Source organism: Zingiber officinale, chromosome 7A (assembly GCF_018446385.1).
Source record: "Zingiber officinale cultivar Zhangliang chromosome 7A, Zo_v1.1, whole genome shotgun sequence".
Lineage (NCBI taxonomy): Eukaryota > Viridiplantae > Streptophyta > Magnoliopsida > Zingiberales > Zingiberaceae > Zingiber > Zingiber officinale.
In genome coordinates, this window is record NC_055998.1 from 89,364,463 (window position 1) to 89,381,240 (window position 16,778).

The 16,778-nt window shown below is 40.4% G+C and overlaps 1 protein-coding gene across 1 annotated transcript; it reads left to right on the forward strand.

Annotated features, from left to right (window-relative positions):
• Nucleotides 1-13,098: 13,098 nt before the first annotated feature.
• LOC121999512 lies at nucleotides 13,099-13,794 on the forward strand. Its single transcript, XM_042554184.1, has one exon. The coding sequence runs from the start codon at nucleotides 13,099-13,101 to the stop codon at nucleotides 13,792-13,794; it is 696 nt and encodes a 231-aa protein (XP_042410118.1).
• The last annotated feature ends 2,984 nt before the right edge of the window (nucleotides 13,795-16,778 follow it).

Here is a 16,778-nt window from a genome sequence, read left to right on the forward strand (position 1 = left end):
GAAGGCCACGGCTGTGTGAATTCACACGGCCGTGTGACCTCGGTAGAGACGAAGAAGGCCACGGTCGTGTGACCCCACACGGCCGTGTGACTCAATCCGAGAGGAAGCCGTGTGAGGCCGTGTGGATTTTAAACGGCCGTGCGACGAAGAACACGGGCTGTGCTACGCCAAAACAGAGCTGTGCTAAATTTTGGGCAGATTGCAGACCGATCGTAATTCGGCCATAACATTGTGCTCCATTGGAGTTACGGGCTGTTCTTTATACCGAAATGTAGCTAACTTCAAGATCTACAACTTTTCTTCAGATCCAACAGAGAGAAAGAATTGTTTACCCATTCTAAATGGCACGGCCGTGCCTCCCAACCGCGGGTTCAACTGGACCTCTGCCCAAACTGCAGACCAATCTTCGAACCGCCATAACTTTCGGATCGGTATGAGCCAGGGCTCGATCCAAGTATCAGATTTAAGATAATTTCAAGGGCTACAACTTTGGTTCAGGGTAAATCACAAGAAAACCTGGTTTAATGGGTGAAAAACCTGATTTACTAGATGCCTATAATCTGGGTTTTCCTTGGCAGCGTGGAGGAGGTATAAAAGGGTCAAGAACCCTATTCTTTGATCATCTTGTTAGTTAGAGCCCTAGAGCCAATCATTTGATGATTGTATTATGGACTTATTGTATCATATTCTTATATAAATAAAGGCATTTGTTTTTGGTTATTATACTTACTTGTATTGGTGCCAAATAAACTAAGTATAATAGTGTCCTTGAGTAGAAGGTTCTCACCTATATCAATCGGTTAGTTGAACCGATAGTGAGATGATATAGGGAACACTACTCTTAATTATTCCTAGTCGAGTATTAGCATTCAGGGACAATGTTAATGCAATAAGACTAGCATGTAGGTCAACTTGAAGACTTGATCTCACAAGTCATGGATATAGAGATATCAAGTTGACACATGGGTATGCATTGGAGAATGTATACTGAATGACCCGCCATGAGAAAGTATCATGAATCGTTATATGAGTGTCATATACTTTCTCATGTGGCTATTAGTATGACTATTAGTCCTTAGACCTGAAGTCACCATGGTTCCCTACATAAGGAGTTATGTACTTTGGTTTCGTCAAACGTCACCCGTAACTGGGTGGACTATAAAAGTGATTACTATGTATGTAACGAATTATGCAGACGGATGTGAGTGATGTAGATGAGATCTATCCCTCCTATATGACGGGAGAGACATCGATATTCTTGATAGAGTGAGACAACGAAGTGCATGGTTATGCCCAAATGAGTCAATATGAGATATTGAGCTCATTTGATTTAGTGAGTCTACTTGGAGTTCAAGATTTAGATTGATTAGAGAATGACACGGTCTATGCCTCACATTGATCAATCTAGATGTCTAGGATAGAAGGACAATGTCATATTTTGTTAGGAGTCACAATTAGTAGTCACAAGGTGATGTTGGATCTCAACATTCTTATAACTTAGGTAGTAATGATGTGTTGCTAGATACCGCTCATTACTTATGCTTCTAAATGGATTTAGGAGCATTGCCAACGTTATAAGAACCTATAGGGTCACACACAAAGGACAATTAGATGGAGATTAGGTTCATATGATGAACCAAGAGGATTAGATTCATTTGATGAATCAAATTGGATTAAGAGTAATCCTAATTGGGCTAATTGTGTTGGACTCAAGTTGATTCATGTGTTCAATGGGTCTAATTTAGATTATGACTCATTGAATCAATTTAATTAAATGAATTAGATTCATTATATTAAATTGGCTTGAATTAAATGGTTGGATTAGATCAACCATGAGAGAGATTAAGTCAAGTTTGACTTGACTTGAGAGGAAGAGGAAGAGTAAAGTTTGACTTAACTATTTGTCACCTCATTTGTGTGTTGGCATTAGGAGGACTAATGATGATGTGCCACATCATCATAACTAGCACATGTGTGTGCCACATCATGGAGGTTACAAACCTCTTTCCCATTTAATGTGGCCGGCCACATTAATTGTAAAGGAGTTACAATTATGGTCGGCCACACAAAATGAATGGGGAATGAATTTTTCATTCAATTGATTCATTCAACTCTTCTTCCTCCTTGAGTTCCTTCTTCTCTCCCTCTCCTCTCCATTGCCGAGACCTTCTTGGAGTGCTAGCACACTCTAAGGTTCTCCCTCCATCGATTTGTTCGTGTGGATACTTCTAGAGGGTTGTCTACTTTGACAATCTTAAGATCCGGCACCTTGGACGAGCGGGATTTGCAAAAGGCACGCATCAAGGGTAAAACTTGTAATCTAATGTAGATCTAGAGTTTTGTAAACTCGTACTCATAGGTTTTTCGAAATTTTATTCTTCGCACGGATCTGGTGGCGGGGGTTTCGGGGTTTCCGCGACGCGAAAAAGCGGTTTTCGCGGCCCAAAAGACCCAACAGTGGTATCAGAGCCACGTGCGAAGACTTGTACGGGTTTAGTTTGTATTTTTATGAAAAATATAGATTCTGTAACATTCTGTAATTTTATGATTTTTAGAGTTTTTATGGGTATTTTTCTCGTAGAAGCGAGGCACAAGTGTTTCAACACTTGTAGGCTTCGACTACCGAGAAAATTTTTCCGAAACGACAAGGTTTCGCCCCAAATCTTTTTGGGACAGCGGGCTAAGGTACTGTAGGATCGCTAAGGAACACTCGCGATGGTTAGATCGCGGGTAGGAGCACTGCCCCTGGCCCCGCAAGGGGATTTGTTCCGCGATTGCGCCTGAAAACCGCTAAACGGGACCGCCGGGAAATTTTACTCATAAAAATTGTAACAATTATGGAAAAATTATATAAAATTATGAAAATATATAATTTAGAATTATATATTATTTTGTGATAGTCATGGCCCAAAAAGACCCAATTAGATTGATATATTTGTGTCGTAATTCATATTACGGTCTGCGCGCCGTCATTTGTATTGTGTGTGCTGTATATTTGATACGCGACCTGCGCGTCGTGCCTTTTCTCCATTTATTCTTGTTGTAAATTAGTTTAGACTCGAATGTAACTCGAGTTTCAAAATTGTAATGTACAAAATTGGAGCGGTGGAAGGTCCACTCGAGACGGAGTTACGAGGAGGGCGCGAGCAACACAAGGTGGTCAAAGGGAGGAGCTTGAGAAGCTGTTGACCTTAGGTTGACCATCCGATCTTCTCATTGGCTTGAGAAGATTGTATTAGGGCCATGACTAATCACAAATAAATTTAATTAATTGCTTGTGTGTATGTGATGCATGATTAATAATTAATTAGTGCCTAACGATTAGATTAGATCTAAATCATGTACAAGATGCACCCTCTCATTAGATTAGATCTCAATCGCATCAACTCTAATGCCTATCGTGCCGTGATACCTGTCACTACCTCGATCACATGTGTTGTTGAATCTGCCAAAGCAGAGCAACACATATTATCTTGGTAGTGTACGGAGGGACAATACTGGTCCCGCTTATCAATGCATGAGCGAGTACAAACTCAATTAGATTGAGTATTCCTAGTTAACTCGGTTGGATCGAGTACAACTATAGGCATTCTTCCAATGGTTGGAAAGATAGGACATAAATCACATTTTTTATTAATTCTTGGGCGTATTAGCCAAAGTTAACTCAAGTTTTAATATAACTGCGGATAATGATCTTATAAACAAGAGTTGCATAGAGATGTAATAGGTAAATCGTTACCTACCGATCATACTAAGTCTTGGGCGATTTAGCCAAAGCTAACTCAAGGCATAGTATGATGTGGATCTTGTCCCACATGAATTATAGAATTCAGTGGGAGCATCATTTAGTTAAAGGCCTAATTAAATGATTTAAAAGAATATGATATTTATTTTCTGCATTTTTCTGTTGTAGATAACCATGACGTCGAATTCGAACTCTTTCTCCCTGCGTTCTGTCCTTGAGAAGGACAAACTCAACGGAGCAAATTTCCTGGACTGGTACAAGAACTTGAGAATAGTTCTCACCCAAGAACGTAAACTGTACGTTCTGGAGCAGCCCATTCCGGAGGCTCCTCCTGCAAATGCCACGCGAGCAGACAAAGATGCTTACAAGAAGCATCAAGATGACGCATTAGATGTGTCCTATCTAATGCTCGCGACCATGAACTCTGAGCTCCAGAAGCAACACAAGTTGATGGGCGCTTACGATATGGTTGAACATCTTTGTCAACTGTATCAAGGACAAGCGCGACATAAGAGATTTGAGATCTCAAAGGCACTATTTCAGTGCAAGATGTCAGATGGAGCTCCCGTAGGCCCATATGTACTCAAAATGATTGGGTACATAGAAAACCTACAGAGGTTGGGATTCCCGCTTGGCCAAGAGCTGGCCACTGACCTGATCTTGCAATCCTTGCCGGATAGCTATAGTCAATTCGTTCTAAACTACAATATGAACGAAATTGACAAGCCACTGCCCGAGCTGCTTAACATGTTGAGAACTGCTGAGCTGAACCTTAAGAAGGCTAAGCCCCACTCTGTTCTGATGGTTCAGAAACACAAGGGCAAGGGCAAGCCCAAAGGCAAAGGAAAGTCCCAAGCCAAGGGCAAAGGCAAGGCACTGAAGCCTAAAGGAGGGGTCGCCAAGGATGCTACCTGCTTCCACTGCGGTCAGACCGGGCACTGGAAGAGGAACTGCAAGGTGTACCTGGAAAATCTTAAGAAGAAGCGAAGTGAGACTTCCACTTCAGGTATATATGTTATAGAAGTCAATCTATCTATTTCTTCATCATGGGTATTAGATACCGGATGTGCTTCTCACATTTGTACTAATGTGCAGACACTGAGAAATAGCAGGGCATTGGCGAAGGGCGATGTGGACCTACGCGTAGGCAATGGAGCACGGGTTGCTGCTGTTGCTGTAGGAACTTATCATCTATCTCTGCCCTCTGAGCTTGTATTAGAATTAGATGAATGTTGTTATGTGTCTGCTTTAACTAAGAACATAATATCAGTTTCTTGTTTGGACAAGAAAGGTTTCTCTTTTATTATAAAGGATAAATGTTGTTCTATTTATTTAAAAGATATGTTCTATTGTAGTGCACCTCTGATGAATGAACTCTACATTCTAGACCTTGAAAGCCCTATCTATAATATAAATACCAAGAGGTTCAAGTCAAATGACATGAATCAAACCTATCTCTGGCACTGTCGCTTAGGTCATATAAATGACAAACGCTTATCCCAGCTCCATAAAGATGGTTTGTTGGACTCATTTGATTTTGAATCTTATGAGACATGTGAGTCATGCCTACTAGGCAAGATGACTAAGACTCCCTTTAGTGGGCACAGCGAAAGAGCGACTGATTTGTTAGGACTTATACATAGTGATGTATGTGGCCCTTTCAATGTCATTGCTAGAGGCGGTTATAGGTACTTCATCACATTTACTGATGACTTCAGTAGATATGGTTATGTGTACTTGATGACACATAAGTCTGAATCCTTTGAAAAGTTCAAAGAATTCAAGAATGAAGTACAGAACCAGCTTGGCAAGAGTATTAAGATACTTCGATCAGATCGAGGTGGAGAATACCTTAGCCATGAGTTTCATTACTATCTAGCTGAGTGTGGGATTCTATCCCAACTCATTCCTCCTGGAACACCACAGTGGAATGGTGTATCCGAAAGGAGGAATCGTACCTTATTAGATATGGTACGGTCTATGATGAGTCACACAGATCTTCTGACATTCCTTTGGGGCTATGCTCTAGATACGACAGCTTTTATACTCAACCGAGTTCCATCCAAGGCCGTGATAAAGACACCATATAGGATATGGACTGGGAGAGATGCCCAGGTGTCTTTTATGAGGATTTGGGGTTGTGAGGCTTACGTTAGACGTCAAGTCTTAGACAAATTAGGACTCAAATCCGACAAGTGCTACTTTATTGGATATCCCAAGGAAATTAAGGGATATTACTTCTACATTCCCAGTCAGCACAAGGTAGTTGTGGCAAAGACTGGGATCTTTCTAGAAAGGGACTTTATTTCTAGAAAGACTAGTGGGAGTACGTTCGATCTTGAAGAAGTTCAAGATGCAGACCATAGCACTGAAGCCTCGATGGAAGTTGAACTGGAACCACAAAGTGTTGTGGATGATGTTATTCCACAAAGAGTTGAGGAACAACAACCAGTTCAAGTAGACATACCTCTTCGCAGGTCTGATAGGGTACGTCGTCAGCTTGAGAGATATTCATTTCTCTTGTCAGACCATGATGACGTTGTGCTCATAGAGGATGAGCCTACCACCTATCAGGAAGCTGTGATGAGACCAGATTCTGAGAAATGGCTAGAGGCCATGAGATCCGAAATGGAATCCATATACATAAACCAAGTATGGACTTTGGTTGATCCACCTGAAGGGGTAAAACCCATTCGGTGTAAGTGGGTCTTTAAGAGAAAGACTGACATGGATGGACTTATCTATAAGGGTCGCTTGGTAGCTAAAGGTTTCAAGCAAATTCATGGTATTGACTATGATGAAACTTTTTCTCCAGTAGCGATGTTTAAGTCCATTTGGATCATGCTTGCTATTGCAGCATACTATGACTATAAGATATGGCAGATGGATGTCAAAATCACGTTTCTGAATGAAAACCTGCTCGAGGATGTGCACATGACACAACCTGAGGGTTTTGTAGATCCACAACATACTAGCAGAGTATGCAAGCTGCATAGGCCCATTTATGGACTAAAGCAAGCTTCTCGGAGCTGGAATCTTCGATTTGATGATGCAATCAAACAGTTTGATTTCATTAAGAACGAAGATGAACCTTGTGTCTACAAGAAGGTTGTAGGGGACATAGTTGTCTTCCTTATATTGTATGTGGATGACATACTACTCATTGGGAAGGACATCCCTTTACTTCAGTCTGTCAAGACCTGGCTAGGGAGTTGTTTCTCAATGAAGGACTTAGGTGAAGCATCTCGCATTCTTGGCATTCAGATCTATAGAGATAGATCTAAGAGATTGCTTGGCCTAAGTCAGAGTACATATATTGACAAGGTACTCCTTCAGTTTGCCATGCAGAACTCCATAAAGGGATTTCTGCCGATGTTACATGACGTGAGTCTTTCGAAAACTCAAGGTCCCTCTTCTAGAGAGGAGAGAGACCGCATGGATCAGATCCCTTATGCCTCAGCCATAGGATCTATCATATACATCATGCTATGTACTCGACCTGATGTCTCGTATGATTTGAGCATGACGAGCAGATACCAGTCATATCCAGGTGAAAGTCACTGGATAGTGGTCAAGAATATTCTTAAGTACTTAAGAAGGACTAAAAAATATTTCTTGATACATGGAGGTGATGATGAGCTAGCTGTAAAGGGTTACAGTGATGCCAGCTTCTAGACCAATCAGGATGATTATCGATCGCAGTCAGGGTTCGTGTTTTGCATTAATAGTGGTGCTGTGAGCTGGAAGAGTTCGAAGCAGGACACAGTCGCTAATTCTACGACAGAGGCCGAGTACATTGCTGCATCAGAGGCAACAAAGGAGGCAGTTTGGATCCGCAAGTTCATCACTAAACTTGGGGTGGTTCCTAGTATCGTTGACCCTATTGAGCTCTATTGTGACAACAATGGAGCTATAGCACAGGCTAAGGAACCTCGCTCACACCAGCGGACCAAACACATACTACGGCGCTTCCATCTCATTCGAGAGATTATCGAGAGAGGAGATGTGAAGATTTGCAGAGTACCTACAGAGGCTAACATCGCAGATCCCTTGACCAAGGCTTTGGCACAGAGGAAGCATGATGGTCACACTAGGTCATTGGGGCTTAGAGCCTACACTGATTGGCACTAGTGCTAGTGGGAGATTGTTAGTTAGAGCCATAGAGCCAATCATTTGATGATTGTATTATGGACTTGTTGTATCATATTCTTATATAAATAAAAACATTTGTTTTTGGTTATTATACTTACTTGTATTAGTGCCAAATAAACTAAGGATAATAGCGTCCTTGAGTAGAAGGTTCTCACCTATATCAATCGGTTAGTTTAACCGATAGTGAGATGATATAGGGAACACTACTCTTAATCATTTCTAGTCGAGTATTAATATTCAGGGACAATGTTAATACAATAAGACTAGCATGTAGGTCAACTCGATGACTTGATCTCACAAGTCATGGATATAAAGATATCAAGTTGACACATGGATATGCATTGGAAAATGTATACTGAATGACCCGCCATGAGAAAGTATCATGGATCATTATATGAGTGTCATATACTTTCTCATGTGGCTATTAGTATGACTATTAGTCCTTAGACCTGAAGTCACCATGGTTCCCTACATAAGAAGTTATGTACTTTGGTTTCGTCAAATGTCACCCGTAACTGGGTGGACTATAAAGGCGATTACTGGGTATGTAACGAATTATGCATAGGGATGTGAGTGATGTAGATGGGATCTGTCCCTCCTATATGACGGGAGAGACATCGATATTCTTGATAGAGTGAGACCACGAAGTGCATGACCATGCCCAAATGAGTCAATATGAGATATTGAGCTCATTTGATTTAGTGAGTCTACTTGGAGTTCGAGATTTAGATTGATTAGAGGATGACACGATCTATGCCTCACATTGACCAATCTAGATGTCTAGGATAGAAGGACAATGTCATATTTTGTTAGGAGTCACAATTAGTAGTCATAAGGTAATATTAGATCTCAACATTCTTATAACTTGGGTAGTAATGATGTGTTGCTAGATACCGCTCATTACTTATGCTTCTAAATGGGTTTAGGAGCATTGCCAATGTTATAAGAACCTATAGGGTCACACATAAAGGACAATTAGATGGAGATTAGGTTCATATAATGAACCAAGAGGATTAGATTCATTTGATGAATCAAATTGGATTAAGAGTAATCCTAATTGGGCTAATTGAGTTGGACTCAAGTTGATTCATGTATTCAATGAGTCTAATTTAGATTATGACTCATTGAATCAATTTAATTAAATGAATTAGATTCATTATATTAAATTAGCTTGAATTAAATGGTTGGATTAGATAAACCATGAGAGAGATTAAGTCAAGTTTGACTTGACTTGAGAGGAAGAGGAAGAGTCAAGTTTGACTTGATTATTTGCCACCTCATTTGTGAGTTGGCATTAGGAGGAGTAATGATGATGTGCCACATTTAATGTGGCCGGCCACACAAAATGAATAGGGAATGAATTTTTCATTCAATTGATTCATTCAACTCTTCTTCCTCCTTGAGTTCCTTCTTCTCTCCCTCTCCTCTCCATTGCCGAGACCTTCTTGGAGTGCTAGCACACTCTAAGGTTCTCCCTCCATCGATTTGTTTGTGTGGATACTTCTAGAGGGTTGTCTACTTTGAGAATCTTGAGATCCAACACCTTGGACGAGCGGGATTTGCGAAAGGCACACATCAAGGGTAAAACTCGTACTCTAATGTAGATCTAGAGTTTATAAACTCGTCTCGTAGGTTTTTTGAAATTTTATTCTTCGCACGGATCCGGTGGCGGGGGTTTCGGGGTTTCCGCGACGCGAAAAAGCGATTTTCACGGCCCAAAAGACCCAACACATCTTTGGTTCGAGGACTTCATCCCTCTGCTTGGGAAAGGGTTTTCTCCTTCGGGGGAAACCCTAGAGCTTCATCCACCACCTTCCCTAGACGTTTCGTCCATCTCCAGAGCAAGAGGGCTTCTCCAAGACATCGGAAACCTCGGCAAGCTTTGCTTCTTCCCTTCCTTCTCATATCAAGGGTTGTAAGTATGTTCTTCTTTATGTTTTGGGGTTGTTCTTCCCCCACAATGGAGTAGACATCCTCTTCTAGGATTAGGGAGTATTTGTAATGCGATGGAGATGTAGAACTATGTAGATTCACTTTGTTTCTATATGATGACTTGTTAATGTCTTGTTCATGCTTGTGTGAGATGTTTATGTTTCTATTCTTTGATTGATTGATGTGGAGGATTGTTGATCCCGCAAAGGAGATACCTTAGAGCATATTAAACAAGGTACCCTGTGACAGGGGTAACCCTTTTCGAACGTCTAAGACATTCCCTCAAAAGGAGAGACAATCCCTTAGGAATTGCTGCTCTTGTAAAGAGAGTGCTCTAGATCGTATACCCGAGGGGCCCTAGTGACGAGGGTAACCCGTTCACGGACGTCTAGGACATTCTCTTGAAAGGAGAGGCAATTCCTCCATAAGGAAGTAGGTAACCGTACCGAACCTCTACCCTTATCCTTATTATTCTTTACTAGATATGTATCCCAGTGATCTACCGAGGCGCCCTCGTGACAGGGGGATTAACCGTTACAGGATTTCACAGGGATTGTCTCAACGTGATACTTAGGGATACTGGCCAATCTAAGTTCCTGCAAGAGCATTGACATATAGGATAGAAATTAAGCAATCTATGTAGTATCTCCTAGTATTATAATGAAACCGAAATCCTAGAATCCATATCCCAAAGCTCATTCCCTCCAAGATCGATTCTCTCTCTTCTCACTTTCCTCTTCTCTCTCTCTTACTCTCCTTTCTCACCAATCTTAGGTTTGTCTAGATAACTTACTTTGCGATATCTCTAGTGCTTAATCAACAGTCCCTGTGGATTCGATATTTTTATTACTGACGACGAAACCATACATTTGCGGTTGCATAACAAGACTCATGATGTCTACATTACAGGTGAGGATGATTCTCAGGATATGACGGAAAGCCCTCGAACGGAGTAGACGAGGAGGCATGATAGACGCATGATACTGTCTGCTGTCCAGGAGTGCAGAGCATATTGGATTCATCACAAGGGACTTTGTTTCTTTATTTTATAAGAGGGGAATGTTATGGGAATTACTATTCTTATTTGGTAAACCTTTAGTTATATGGTCATTTCTATTGGTTATGATAGTTTCCTTATTGGTACTGCATTATGATTGTTGAATAATATTGATGAGAGAGTAGTAAAACAAAACTTGAGAGGTAGTGCGGGATGTTTCAGTTGGTATCAGAGCACACTCCTAAGGGACAGCATGCCAAGCCATCTCGTCAGGAACTCGACTACTTCAGCCACTCCTAAGGAATTGAAGGAGCAGTTGCAAGAATTACTGGATAAGTGATTTATTCGACCAAGCGTGTCACCATGGGGAGCATCGGTGTTGTTTGTACGCAAGAAAGATGGGACTATACGTCTATGCATTGATTACCGGGAGCTGAATCGAGTTATAATTAAGAACAAGTATCCATTGCACAGGATCGATGACCTGTTCGACCAATTACAAGGAGCAACAATGTTTTTAAAAATCGACTTGAGATCAGGATATCATCATATGAAGGTGAAGGAGAAGGATGTGCACAAAACAGCATTCAGAACCCGATACGGGCACTACGAGTTCTTGGTTATGCCATTTCGACTTACTAATGCCCCAGCAACATTCATGGATTTGATGAATCGGGTCTTTCACTCTTACTTGGACCAGTTCATTATTGTCTTCATTGATGATATACTAATTTGCTCTCGAAGCCACCAAGAGCATCATATGCATTTGATCACGGTGCTCCAGACATTGAAGGATCATCGGTTGTACGCAAAATTTAGCAAGTGTGACTTTTGGTTGAATCAGATACCATTTTTAGGGCACATTATCTGAGGGAAAGGGATAGAAGTGGATCCGGCCAAGGTTGAGGCAATCCGGAATTGGGGACACCAAAGAATGCTACCGAGATTCAGAGTTTCTTGGGGTTGGCAGGCTATTATCGGAGGTTCATCCAGAACTTTTCCCGGATTGCTCTACCTCTGAGCTCACTAACTAAGAAGGGGGTAAGATATGAGTGGACAGACCAGTGCAAGAAAAGTTTTGAGGAGCTGAAGGAAAGATTAACGACATCACCAGTGCTTACGAAGCGGATGGTTCTGGATGATTTGTGGTCTACACCGACGCCTCTAAAACTGGATTAGGGGCTGTGTTGATGCCAAATGGGAAGGTTATTGCATATGCCTCACGTCAGTTGAAGGGGCATGAGCAGAATTACCTTACACATGATCTGGAATTAGTGGCAGTCATTTTTGCTCTAAAGATTTGGAGGCACTATCTTTACGGGGAACGATGTGAGATTTTCACAACCACAAAAGTTTGAAATATTTCTTCACACAAAAGGAACTAAATATGAGACAGAGATGGTGGCTGGAGCTAGTGAAGGACTATGATTGTAACATCAACTACCATCCAGGTAAGGCCAATGTGGTAGCAGATGGTTTGAGCCGTAAATCCGCAATGTTGTTGCAGTTAACCACCCAACAACAGTTGATAGAAGACTTTCGACGGCTAAACTTAGAGGTAGTAGCACCAAAGGAACAGCTTAAATTGACAGCATTGACCTTAAAATCAAATTTACTAGATCAAATCCGAGAAGGATAGATGATGGATCAGCAGTTAACAAAATGGAAGCAGAGGGATGAGGAAAAGGGCATACCACTTACACGACAGTGGATGGAATTGTGCGATACAAAGGCCGCATCTGGGTGCCTAAGATGGGGTCACTCAGAGAGGATCTCATGAATGAAGCACACACTACCCCCTACTCCGTTCACCCTGGAAGCACCAAAATGTACAAGGATATGCAATTACTATACTGGTGGCCAAGTATGAAGAAAGATATAATCAAAGTAGTACATGAATGCCTTACACGTCAGCAGGTAAAGACCAAACATCAAAGGCCAGCAGGATTACTGGAACCACTTCCGATACCCATCTAGAAGTGGGAAGAGGTCTCTATGGATTTTGTGGTGGGACTACCAACCTCACCTAGGGGATCAAACGTGATGTGGGTTATCGTGGATCGATTGACAAAGTCGGCGCACTTCCTACCGGTAAAGACCACATTCACAATGACATGATATGCAGAATTGTATATACAAGATAGTGCGGCTACATGTAATTCCGACCCAAATTGTGTCAAACAGAGACCCAAAATTTACCTCCGGATTCTGGGAAAGTCTACATCGTGGAATGGGTACCAGGCTCACTTTTAGTATTGCATTCCATCTCTAGATGGATGGCCAGTCAGAATGGGTGATTCAGATTTTGGAGGACCTGCTACGAGCGTGTATATTGGATTTCAAGGGAAATTGGGAGTCAAAAGCTACGGCCCTGATAGAGTTCACCTATAATAACAATTATCAAGCCACAATAGGTATGGCTCCATATGAAGCGTTGTATGGAAGAAAGTGCAGAACGCCGTTGCATTGGGATGAGGTCGGAGAGATAGCAGTTCTGGGCCCAGACATAGTAACCCAAACAGTGGAACTGGTGGAGAAAATTCAGAATAGAATGCAGGCAGCGCAAAGCCATCAAAATAATTATGTTGATCAGCGACGAAGAGATTTGGAATTTGTAGTAGGGGATCACATATTCCTTAAAATGTCGCCAATGAAAGGGGTAATGAGGTTCAGAAAGAAAGGGAAGCTCAGTCCAAGATATATTGGGCCTTTTGAGATCCTGGATAGGGTGGGAACTCGAGCTTACTGGGTTGCTCTACCACCAAATCTGTCAGAGGTACATAATGTGTTTCATGTATCTATGCTTAGGCAATACATTGCTAATCCATCTCATGTGATTGGACATGAGTCCATGCAGTGGACGCCAGATCTGACCTATGAGGAACGGTCGAAACAGATCCTTGATTGCCAAGCCCGAAAACTGAGGAATAAGGAGATCAAGATGGTGAAGATCCTATGGGGAAATTAGCAGATGGAAGAGACTGTTGGTTAGTCCTAGGAAAACGTACCGGTTCCACTGTACAAAATTTTTTGTACAAGTGTCGAACCTTTCCTTAAATAACCTATTGTGTTCTTTAAAAGTTAAATTAGAAATCGCAGACGGAACTTAACATCATTGATTCCAAATTTAACTTATCTGTTCTTAATGGTTTAGATTTGAATCGCAAGCGGAACTTAAAACTATTGATTCAAATCTACCTAAGTTATTAATTCCATAAATATTAATTTCCAAAATTGGCTTCCAGGACTGCATGGCGAGGCACATGGCCTTCTTGGATATGGGAGCAACCACCACCGCCTAGGCAAAGCCTTTTAAGGAAAGCTAATATTTATTTCCTTAAATAACTCAAGGTTAACCAAAAAGAACAATCGAATCACAAATTCGAAAAAGAAGAAAACACAAACTCGAAAAGAAAACTATTTCGAAAACTCTAGAATCATATGCCTCTTGTGTTTGGTATTTCCATAAATAACTATACAAAGAAAAACTAGTATGATGCGGAAAACAATTACTAGTTATACCTTTCTTTGTAAGCAAAAATAACCTCTTGATCTTCTACCGTATTCCTCTTCTAACCTCAGACGTTGTGTGGGCAACGATCTTCCGAGATGAGAACCACCAAGCACCTTCTTCTTCCTTGCAAGTTTCGGCCACCACAATTCTCCAAGAGAAGTAGAGGTCCGGCCACCACCACCAAGCTCCAAGGGATGCAAGAAACAAAACCACCTTTCTCTCCTTCTTCTCCTAGCTATAACCAGCCACCATCAAGAGCTCCAAGAGAGGTTGCCGCCGGCCATAAGAAGAAGAGAAGAGGAAGAAGCTAGGGCCGGCCACCAAGGGGGAAAAGAGAGGAGAAGAATAATAGAGTTGATCACCCGTGAAGGCACCTCTACCCCCTCTTTTATAATCCTTGGTCTTGGCAAATAAGGAAATTTTAATAAAAAATTCCTTAATTCTTTTGTCATAAAAAAGAAAAATTATTTTTATTAAAAAACAATTTTCTTCTTTTAATAATAATGGCCGGCCACTTTCTCCCCTAAACAAGGAAATATTTAATTCACACAAGAATTAAAACTTCCTAATTTGTCTCCAGAAATTTATAAAAATTTCTCCAATAATTTTTATCCCTTTATGATTGGTTAATAAAAAAGAAATTTTATAAATTAAAATTCTTCTTTTAAACATGTGGATAATTTCCAAAAGGAAAGTTATCTCTAAAAATTAAAATCTCTTTTCAATCTACAAATAAGGAAAGATATCAAATCTTTTCTTAATCTTTTGTAGAAACTAATAAAATAGAATTTTTAATTTTTAAACTTCTCTTTTAAATTATTATCATGGTTAAAACGGAAAGTTTTTCTTTAAAATAAAATCTCCTTTCAATCTACAAATAAGGAAAGATTTCAAATCTTTTCTTAATCTTTTGTAGAAAGGTTTAAAAGGAAAAATTTAATTTTTAAACTCTCTTTTAAAACTATGATATCCACATAAGAAATAATTTTAATAAAAAAATCCTTTTTAATATGATGTGGCCGGCCACCTAAGCTTGGGCTCCAAGCTATTGGCCGGCCACCTTAAGGCCAACCTTTAGGCTTGGCCGACCCTAAGCTTGAGCTTCAAGCTTAGCTTGGCCGGCCCCTATTGGTTGGGTAAGAAGGTGGGTATGTGGTGAGTATAAATCTCTATATACAAGAGGCTACGATAGGGACCGAGAGGAGGAATTGGTTTTGGTCTCCCGATGAAATTAAGCTTCCCGTGTTCGCCCCGAACACACAACTTAATTCCATCAATAATAATTCATTCCACTAAAGAACTATTATTGAACTACCGCACCAATCCCAAATTACATTTTGGGCTCCTTCTTATTATGAGTGTGTTAGTCTCCCTGTGTTTAAGATGTCAAATGTCCACTAATTAAGCGAGTTACTGACAACTCATTTAATTAATATCTTAGTCCAAGAGTAGTACCACTCAACCTTATCGTCATGTCGGACTAAGTCCACCTGCAAGGTTTAACATGACAATCTTTATGAGCTCCTCTTGGGGACATTATCAACCTAGATCACTAGGACACAGTTTCCTTCTATAATCAACAACACACACTATAAGTGATATCATTTCCCAACTTATCGGGCTTATTGATTTATCGAACTAAATCTCACCCATTGATAAATTAAAGAAATAAATATCAAATATATGTGCTTGTTATTATATTAGGATTAAGAGCACACACTTCCATAATAATTGAGGTCTTTGTTTCTTTATAAAGTCAGTATAAAAGAAACGACCTCTAATGGTCCTACTCAATACACTCTAAGTGTACTAGTGTAATTATATAGTTAAGATAAACTAACATCTAATTACACTACGACCTTCCAATGGTTTGTTCCTTTCCATCTTGGTCGTGAGCTACTGTTTATAATTTATAAGGTACTGATAACATGATTCTCTGTGTGTGACACCACACACCATGTTATCTACAATATAAATTAATTGAACATCTACATTTGGTATATACAAATGTAGACACTTGACCAATGTGATTCTTATAAATGTATATACAAAAGCTAGGCTTTTAGTATACACTCCAACAATCTCCCACTTATACTAAAAGACTATGCTGCCATACATCTGATTCCCAACCCTTCAACATGCCCATCAAAAAGCTTTTTCCTTAAGGACCTCAGTGAAAGGATCTATAGGTCATCACCTGATGCAATCTAGGCGGCAACAACTTCTCCTCGTTTATACGATTTCTCGTATTGGGTGGTACTTGCGCTCTATTGTGTTTACTTGCCTTATGGACTTATGATTTCTTCGAGTTTGCTACTGCAGCAATATTATTACAATAAATTGTAATAATCTTTGGACAAACCAGAAATCATATCTAAGTCTATCTCGAGGTTATTGAGTCATTCAGCTTTTATGACTACCTCAGAGGTTTGCCATAT

Coding starts and splice junctions, on each gene's coding strand:
- LOC121999512 (XM_042554184.1), top strand. CDS start 13,099: ATGGATGGCCAGTCAGAATGGGTGATTCAGATTTTGGAGGACCTGCTA.